The 10,420-nt window shown below is 36.8% G+C and overlaps 1 gene segment (V, D, J or C); it reads left to right on the forward strand.

Moving 5' to 3' along the window:
* Positions 1 to 5,306: 5,306 nt before the first annotated feature.
* On the forward strand, positions 5,307 to 5,831 carry LOC124864920. The segment is given in 2 exon segments: positions 5,307 to 5,346; positions 5,431 to 5,831. Coding segments are annotated over 2 exon segments (441 nt in total).
* Positions 5,832 to 10,420: the final 4,589 nt, after the last annotated feature.

Consider the following 10,420-nt stretch of genomic DNA (forward strand, 5'->3'; position numbering starts at 1 on the left):
ATTTCTGATTCCAGGTAAACCTGACAAGGAATACACCACCAAATGTAAGTAAATCTCAGTAAAGAAGTTAAAAGTTTGAAAGAGCTTGTTTTAGACATTTGCATAGAAATATTTTCTTCAAATTAAGACAAATGTGAAATTAAAAAAGGCTTTATTTTTGCTCTGATATTAAGCAAGATATATTTTTTTTTAGGTACAAAGGAGCAGACGGGCCAGTTTATTAAGCTCAGGGGTGAGAACCACCACCTTTTTACTGGAGCTAAATAACAACATTCTTTGCAGTCAGTTTCTGTCCAGTTTCAATAACTCCTATCTTTCTAACTTTCATAAATATCCATCCAGTGATTAACATACTTCTTTCGGTTTAGGACAATTCTGGAGAAGATGGACCAACAGGGGAAGGTCACCCCACTTGCAGGACAAAACAATGTGGGACAATTTGAAAAAAAAAAAAAGAATTTAGATTATGTTCAGAAGTTCTGATGTTACACACAAATAAAAAAATATTTCTAAAAGTCTTGTTGATTTCTCTGTTTAGTCAACTCTTTTTTTTTATTCCATCTAACTTTAGGATTGTAAGTATCCAGGGTCCGGAAAGGGAGTCAGTGAAAAGCCCACTGCTGCTACTTGGCCCTGGTTTGTCTTTATGGATGAGGTGTTGGGACAGAGGTCTTCCACAACCACAACACCTCCTGTCCTAATTGCCTCCATCCCTGAGGACACTCCAGGCCAAGCGGAGCGGTGGGCTACCAGATGGAGAAGGAAGACAGTGAGCCAGCAGGAAGGGGTCAGAAAAGAAAGAGGGACAGAGATGATGGATTTGATCAAGGAGGACATGAGGCTACAGAGAATGGACAGACTGTTTTCCAAAGAATGGCACCGAAATATTAAGTTTTGTTCAGATTGTTTCTTAAAATTTTAAGGTGTTCTAATAAATTTCAAAATTGTTTTTGTCACTAGTTATTTACATTTGATCTAACAATACATCAACTTCATTTAAAGTTATAAACAGAATTTATTATGAAAAATACAAACAGCACTTTAAACAGAATGGGGGAAGAAAACATTCAAACAGATCAAGATTACAAGACAAAAGGCATAAAATAAAACTATGTATAAGTATTTACAACGGCGACAGCAGGATCAACCTGAGTGACCAGTTCCTGGAAAAACCTCTTGAACAGAACAAAGAGGCAGATGTCTTTCTGAACAGAAAGTCTGGCGGTGTGGCTAAATCTCTTGCAAGGTCAGAGACATGGATGGGACGCTGCAACTGAGACCTGTGGTTAGTCTTTCTGGATGGTGAGCGAAGCATCACACAGGTGGTGTGCAGATGTTTGTGATGCCTCTCTCCGCTGTCCACGTCATCGTCCATCAAGTGGGTTTAAAGGGCTGGCTGAATTGACGGCTGCCACATCACTAAGAGGTAATCGGAAAAATGCAGAATTAGAAGATGGTGCTCACAAAATATTACAATTAGTTATACCCCTCAAACATTAATCACATCTATGATATTATACTTGGCTGCACACAGTAGTCATGTTCTGGTGGTACCTCCTCCAGGGCGGACACCTCAGCTGAAAGCTGGTCCCGCCAGAGAGCAACGCTGACTGTCTCAGTCCCGACCTCACCCTCATCCTCTTCTACAGCCTCCTCTGGGGCCATGACATCCCCAGCATCAAGGCAGATGTTGTGGCGGATGGCGCATGCTGTTATGACTTGAAAACAATTTAAAAGAGGGTGCATATATGTGTATGTGTATATATAGGTCCTTCTCAAAATATTAGCATATTGTGATAAAGTTCATTATTTTCCATAATGTCATGATGAAAATTTAACATTCATATATTTTAGATTCATTGCACACTAACTGAAATATTTCAGGTCTTTTATTGTCTTAATACGGATGATTTTGGCATACAGCTCATGAAAACCCTAAATTCCTATCTCACAAAATTAGCATATCATTAAAAGGGTCTCTAAACGAGCTATGAACCTAATCATCTGAATCAACGAGTTAACTCTAAACACCTGCAAAAGATTCCTGAGGCCTTTAAAACTCCCAGCCTGGTTCATCACTCAAAACCCCAATCATGGGTAAGACTGCCGACCCAACTGCTGTCCAGAAGGCCACTATTGACACCCTCAAGCAAGAGGGTAAGACACAGAAAGAAATTTCTGAACGAATAGGCTGTTCCCAGAGTGCTGTATCAAGGCACCTCAGTGGGAAGTCTGTGGGAAGGAAAAAGTGTGGCAGAAAACGCTGCACAACGAGAAGAGGTGACCGGACCCTGAGGAAGATTGTGGAGAAGGGCCGATTCCAGACCTTGGGGGACCTGCACAGGCGTGTGCAGGAAATGGGCTACAGGTGCCGCATTCCCCAGGTCAAGCCACTTTTGAACCAGAAACAGTGGCAGAAGTGCCTGACCTGGGCTACAGAGAAGCAGCACTGGACTGTTGCTCAGTGGTCCAAAGTACTTTTTTCGGATGAAAGCAAATTCTGCATGTCATTCGGAAATCAAGGTGCCAGAGTCTGGAGGAAGACTGGGGAGAAGGAAATGCCAAAAGGCCAGAGGTCCAGTGTCAAGTACCCACAGTCAGTGATGGTCTGGGGTGCCGTGTCAGCTGCTGGTGTTGGTCCACTGTGTTTTATCAAGGGCAGGGTCAATGCAGCTAGCTATCAGGAGATTTTGGAGCACTTCATGCTTCCATCTGCTGAAAAGCTTTATGGAGATGAAGATTTCATTTTTCAGCACGACCTGGCACCTGCTCACAGTCCCAAAACCACTGGTAAATGGTTTACTGACCATGGTATCACTGTGCTCAATTGGCCTGCCAACTCTCCTGACCTGAACCCCATAGAGAATCTGTGGGATATTGTGAAGAGAACGTTGAGAGACTCAAGACCCAACACTCTGGATGAGCTAAAGGCCGCTATCGAAGCATCCTGGGCCTCCATAAGACCTCAGCAGTGCCACAGGCTGATTGCCTCCATGCCACGCCGCATTGAAGCAGTCATTTCTGCCAAAGGATTCCCGACCAAGTATTGAGTGCATAACTGTACATGATTATTTGAAGGTTGACGTTTTTTGTATTAAAAACCATTTTCTTTTATTAGTCAGATGAAATATGCTAATTTTGTGAGATAGGAATTTTGGGTTTTCATGAGCTGTATGCCAAAATCATCCGTATTAAGACAATAAAAGACCTGAAATATTTCAGTTAGTGTGCAATGAATCTAAAATATATGAATGTTAAATTTTCATCATTACATTATGGAAAATAATTAACTTTATTACAATATGCTAATATTTTGAGAAGGACCTGTATTATGTATAATGTATATATAAAATGGATCTAGGTCAAAACTTACGTGAGGTACAAAGGTGTCATGCACCTCCAGCGCTTGCAGGAAGATGGCCCTGAATCTGGTTTTCATCATTCCAAAAACACTGTTAAAGCGCTGGGCTCCCACACCTTGTCTTGTCCTCTTGTAGGGAGTGATGAAGGGGAGTGGATATTGGAGGCATGAGTACCCTCCATCAGCAAGGATAAAATGCCCTGGAGGAGGATAAACTGTACAGTGGGCTGTGGCGGAGCACCCTAGAGTCATGCACTGACCCAGGCCAGCCCACATACGTGTCAATAAAATGGCTCTCAGAAACTGCCAGCAGGATTATGGAAGGGAAGAGTTTCCTGTTCCTGTAGCACTGACCATCAAGGCTGCTTGGACACCTGAAGTGGATATGGCAGCCGTCAATTGCACCCACAACTTTAAGAAAAACTCTGTGGCGTCTGGTGTCCTCCTGGTTGAAGAAGCGATCAGGACTGGGACACAGGTTGATCCAGCAGTAAAGGGGTCTGGTCAAGAAAAGGGAAGAATGGAGATGGAAAAACACATTATTTTTAAGGCATGCTTCTGGATATTTTAAGTGATCAAAGCAAGAAGATACCAATACACCAAAAACACTGCATTATTATATAATTATCTAAGAACAGCCAGAGGGGATCAAATACTTTATAATACCCATCTATCTTAAAATTTAATGTTGTTGTTTATAATATATATATATATATATATATATATATATATATATATATATATATATATATATATATATATATATATATATATATATATAAAATATGTCAACATACATTAGCCATAAAGTTGCTATCTCTTTGTTTATTGGCTAGTTAAATCAAACATCTTTTTTACCTGAACATGATTGTCTCTGGATTGTACCTGGAATCAGAAATTATAATGCTAGCTGAATTATAAATAACTTTTAAAACATATAGCACATTTCTTCATTAAAAATTCATATTGTAAAGCTTATTTATTCTCAATCACACTCTCCAGCGATACAGTTGGATTACATAAAACTGACCATTTATTCTGGTTAACCTTAATATCACCTGAAATGTTAAATCGATTTTCAGTAACAATTAAAATAATAACATAAACTGTTAGAAATGTAAATTTGTTTTCTGAAATGTAAATTTGTTTTTTCTGAAATGTAAAAGTGTTTTCTGAAATGTAAATTTGTTTTCTGAAATGTAAATTTGTTTTCCGAAATGTAAAAGTGTTTTCTGAAATGTAAATTTTGTTTTCTGAAATGTAAATTTGTTTTCCGAAATGTAAAAGTGTTTTCTGAAATGTAAATTTGTTTTCTGAAATGTAAATTTGTTTTCTGAAATGTAAAAGTGTTTTCTGAAATGTAAATTTGTTTTCTGAAATGTAAATTTGTTTTCCGAAATGTAAAAGTGTTTTCTGAAATGTAAATTTTGTTTTCTGAAATGTAAATTTGTTTTCCGAAATGTAAAAGTGTTTTCTGAAATGTAAATTTGTTTTCCGAAATGTAAATTTGTTTTTCGAAATGTAAAAGTGTTTTCTGAAATGTAAATTTTTTTCTGAAATGTAAATTTGTTTTCTGAAATGTAAATTTGTTTCGGTACTTGTAAAAGTGTTTTGCACCCCACGGCCACCGTAGTTATGTCCACTATATGGTAAAGTTTAATATACCAAAACGAATGTCATTCATAACTGTGAGAATAACAAAATAAGCAATAAATGAGTTCAATAAATGGTAAATAATGGTTTAAAATGATCACTGAAAATTAAGAAATACTGTTGCTGCATGCTGATTGAAAAAAAGACAAAACTTCCAGCAATATGTGGTCACAAATACTGACAGGCGGGGCCTGTTATTATGCAAACAAGGTCATTCTAGTTTAAAGACTCGATCTAAAGCTGTCAGCTGCACAGGAAAAGAAACTCCCATCAGATCATCTTCAACTCCAACATGTTCTCTGTAGCTCTGTTGCTACTGGCAGCTGGATCCTGTGAGTCTCACTGAAAAACTGAGATCAAACCATTCACACTCTTTACAGTGTGTTAAATTAATACACTCTGTTTTATCTTTTTAGATGTGAAGTGCGAACAACTGACTCAGCCAGCCTTTGTGACTGTGCAGCCAGGTCAACGTCTGATCATCAGATGTCAGGTCTCTTATGATCTGAGCTACTGGACAGCTTGGATCAGACAGGCTGCTGGGAAAGGACTGGAATGGATTGGGATGAATGATAGTGGTGGAAACTCACACTACAAAGATTCACTGAAGAACAAGTTTAGTATCGACGTAGACACTTCCAGTAACACAGTGACTCTGAACGGACAGAACATGCAGCCTGAAGACTCTGCTGTGTATTACTGTGCAAGACGCCACAGTGACACAAACAATCGGCAGAGCTGTACAAAAACTCCTCAGAACTTGAACATGTCTGTTATCACTAAACGACCAGAAGAGGCGCTCTTAGACCACAAATGAATTTCCACTATTCTATAAAGGAAACTTTTACGTTCCATCTGTATCAATATTTTGCTAAATTTTGAAAAGCAAATAAATAATATCAACAAAAAACCTAAAGTAAAACTAATAGGAAGATAGATTTTTCATTTATTTATGATTGTAATTAAGTAATTATCCAGCTACAGTTCTTTGTTTGTACAGCATTAGAGACTCATTTTGCCACCTACTACAATTATTATTTTGTTACAAAAACAAAATATTTTTTTGTCCCTCTTCTACAAAGAATGGTAAACTTGTATTAGTACTGGATTTACATTCTTACATGTTAGTTGTAATATATTGTAGCTTATTGACAAGAATTGTCAATATTTCCACAGAATGTTTTATTTAATGTAACATGATTCTACCTTATGGTGTGAAGTGGATGGAATAAAACAAAGAATATAAAAGAATATTTTTTATTCTTAAGATTAAACAACAACTTAATTTACATTATGTAATGTAATTTAGGCTAAGAAAAAAAAAAATCAGATAGCTAAAGTCCTTCCCTTATCTGGGTTTACTTTTGAACAGGATCAATCAGAGAAGAATTTATTGCCATTAACAAAAAAAAAAAATTCTCAATTGTCTTTTTTCTTCTTTATGTTATGGCCAAATGTCATGAAAACTTCAACTGAAATCTTAATCAAGTTAAACTTCACAATACAATTTAACACATTATCAGTACATTAAGCGCCTCCTTCTCCATTCTAATAGATAGGAAATCAGAATATGCCAACAGGGTGAGAGTATAAACTGAAATCATCTGAGACTGTCCACCATGAAACCAGTAGATTCTGCTGTGTATTACTGTGCCAGGGATGAGATTACTGTGAGCACACTGTCTGTACAAAATAAAAAAAACTACATGAAATACCGTAAATTTCGGATTATAAGCCTCTACTTTTTTCCTTCACTTTGAACACTGCGACCTATACAACAGTGTGGCTAATGCATGTTTTTTTTCATGCCGCCAAAAACATTTTGCCTGGTAACAGTAGACCAATGAAATTGATGAGTAGTTCACAGAAGTCCAATGAAATTGTGCGATAAATCAAGAGCACTTTCACAATTCAATTACCGGTATTGTAAATCAGACATTTATATTCACCCTCATCAACATGGAAAATCACCAACGGGTTTCAAAAGGCTGGATTGCTGCACGATAAACGGGACCGGGTGCGCTCAATGAGATCCTGAGGCTGTTCAATTCGGACACTGAAGAACAGGACTTTGATGGTTTCAGTGCGCAGGAAGAAGATGAAGAAGGTGATCAATGACTTTTGACCTGGTAGGCTGCAGTATATATCAGTTAGGAGATATTGGAATGTTGTTCATGCACTGTTCAGTAAAAAAGCATAAGCAACGTAATTTGTGTGTTACTGATAACGTACGTATATTTAAAGGTAGCCGTGTTAGCCACTGTTCGAAAAAAGCATACAATATGCATTTGTTTATATTACCATACGGATTAAATTAAAAGTTAAAAAACCCTCACGTGTAATATCTTTCTTTGTAAATATCTCATATTACAATGTGGGACATCCGCGGCTTAACATCCGGTGCGGCCTGTACAAGTACAAAATTTGTTTTCTTTCTAAAATTAGAGCATGCGGCTTTTAATCAGGTGCGCTCTGTAGTCCGGAATTTACGGTACATTGTTACGAAGGCCTGAAGAGGTCAGGTTAAGATTGGTGACACCTTCACACAGAGACTAAACAAAGGTGTGCTGTATTGATAAAACAGGTTCGATAAAATGAAAAACGTCTTCATCCTTTCAGGCCTGTGCAGAATGAAGTTGATGGGAGTTTGATATAAAGACTTGTTTACAGAAAGAGAGCTTGCAATGAAAATTCAGTCTGTCAATCTGCTTTATTCTAATCTAGAAGCAACAACAAAGAAACTAGCAGAAAAATTAATATAAAGTTTTTATATACCGCTTGTATAAATCTCTTTTAGACTTTTAATCAAAATATTTATGAGTTCAGACAAATTGTTAGGCTTTCCTTCTTGACTGTCTGACCTAGAAACAGAGGAACAGAAGTAATAAAGACTCAGCTGTTATTGTGGTTTGAGATTTTATGTTCTTCAGGAATCCTTTTAACATGTGGTTTAACAGATATGTTCCTGAAGCCCTCCCTTCACCAAACAGCTCAAAATGTGTATTAAAATGGATTAAAGGATCAGAAACTCCTGAGTCCATGAACAGTTTTAACAAAACAATAACCACTGAAGGAGCCATTCGATCAATTTAGATCAGACTACTGCAACAGCAAATGTGAATTTCTATAAAATGTACTTAATCTTCTCAGAAGGAAATGATTAAACAGTTTTAATGCAGAAAAACTGAACTCCTCAAAATGTTTGTGAAAGTGTTAACCATTAATTCCTATAGTACATCTGCTGTTACCTGTTGAGTGCAAGAATCTGAGACAACCGTGTTTGATCACTACTTTTTAGAGCACTTTCTTTGAAGCATCAAATATGTTTTGTCTTTTAAACAAAATCCATGAACTAAACCAGAATTTTGCTGCATTGTTGAAACTTTACAATTAAACAGCATCATTCCATCTCTTTAGAAAGACATCAAGAAAGGGAATATTGACTTAATATCATTCCCAACTTTTAAAGTTGGTTGAAATAAGGTAAAATTAAATTAAGAATGATGATCACGGTCAGTCTTCTGCTGGTTGCTGTCTCTCTGCTCTCTGAGTTATCCTGTTTCAAATGATTTCACATTGTTTGTAATTAAACAGATTCCTAGATAACCATCTCATCATCCTCTCTCAGAGACCCTCAGTCAAAGCATCTGGCTGGTGCCTATCTCCAGCAGTCATTGGGCGGAAGGTGGGGTACACCCTGGACAGGTTGCCAGTCCATCATAGCAACACGCAGAACAAACACTCATGCACACACACTATCATACCTAATGACACTTTAGAGAGAAAGAATTTCACAAACAAAGCTTCAACGATAGGTGTCCTCAGCTCCCAATTGCTTATTGAATGCTGTTAAAAGGAAAGATAATGTAACACAATTGAAAACATGCCCCTGTCCCACCTTTTTTGGAATGTGTTGCAAGCATCAAAATCATAATGAGTGATTATTTGCAAAAAAAAAACAATAGTCTATCAGTGTGAACATTAAATATCTTGTCTTTGTAGTGTATTCAATTGCATATAGGATGAAGAGGAATTGCAAATCAATGTTTTCTGTTTTTTTTCCTGTTTTGTACAATGTCAAAACTTCATTGGAATTAGGCCCCAGCAGGAAGCCTGCAAGGGCCTACTGTAATCGCTATGTTCCTTATTATTAAATAAAAGTGATGTACAGAAGTGCACCTATTGCCTCATGGCCACTGGACACCCACTTATTTTCGATGGAAGATTGTTGCCACATGTAGAGCACAACCAGTACTTTTTGGAAATTCCTGGTTGGACAACAGTAAAGGAGCTCTTTTTACATGCTAGAATATATGTCATTCATAACTAATGAAAATGTGCAGAACAAAAGACAACATTATATCAGGATGAAATATGGAAAAACTAACAACATAAATTTTATAATGCGGTTACTGCATGGAGATTGAAAATGGTAAAAAACTCACTGCATTATAGAGTCAAAATACCAGATTGGTGAAGCAAGTGATGGATGGTCAACACTCTTGAAAATTAGCTGTATAACAGGTTGTGTTTCATATTTGTTTCTACCAGGAAGCTTGACTGTAACACCTCTATAACTAACGAAAGACCAGAGGTGGCGCTCTTAGACCAGAAATGAACATTTGTACATTAGTATTAAGATGGTCAGCAATTTTACAGACATGACAACAAAAAAAGTGAGAACATAACTCTTTATGCATACTCTTTATGAAATAAAATAATACAATTTGTAAAACGTAAAACGTTTAAGAAAGTATAAGGGACAAATAAACAGTAAAATAAATTTAGCAAATGAAGCCTCTCTGAAAAAATTCACATACTGAAAGATACTACTACTTGTATCACTAGTATAAATAACATCCTGTATCATCTAATAATTCAACAAGATGTGCCTTCCCTGTTCTTCAGAAAAGTTTATTTTAATATTTTTAAAATCAGAACAAAAAGTATTAGATAGGCCAATGGGTTGGAAGTTAATAATCTAAGGTTAAAGAGAGTTTATCTGATGATCCAGTACATAAGTACAACAAATATTTTAACACGTTATTGGTGTCTAATATTCTAAACCAAAAAACAAACAGCAAACAAAATTCAGTTATGGTCTTAATGGTTGAGAAACCAATGATTTTACTGTTTAAAGCATAAATAACATATTTTGCTTCAGATATGTCACAGCTCTTGACTTTGAGCCAGGAAACATGTCAGCCCAATCTATCAACAGCAAAATTAATTCAGTGCTACTTTTGTAAATAAACTGTTTTGCCGCTACTGCTTTCCCTGAGTCTTACTGAGACAATATCATGATCAAACCACACTGACAATTATTCCTCATTCAGCTTTTAATGTTATTTTCCCACCACAGGTCTGAACCTGTTCAACATCTGTCAGGTTTTCCGATTCTCTGAG

The sequence above is a fragment of the Girardinichthys multiradiatus genome, chromosome Y (assembly GCF_021462225.1).
Source record: "Girardinichthys multiradiatus isolate DD_20200921_A chromosome Y, DD_fGirMul_XY1, whole genome shotgun sequence".
Taxonomy (NCBI): Eukaryota; Metazoa; Chordata; class Actinopteri; order Cyprinodontiformes; family Goodeidae; genus Girardinichthys; species Girardinichthys multiradiatus.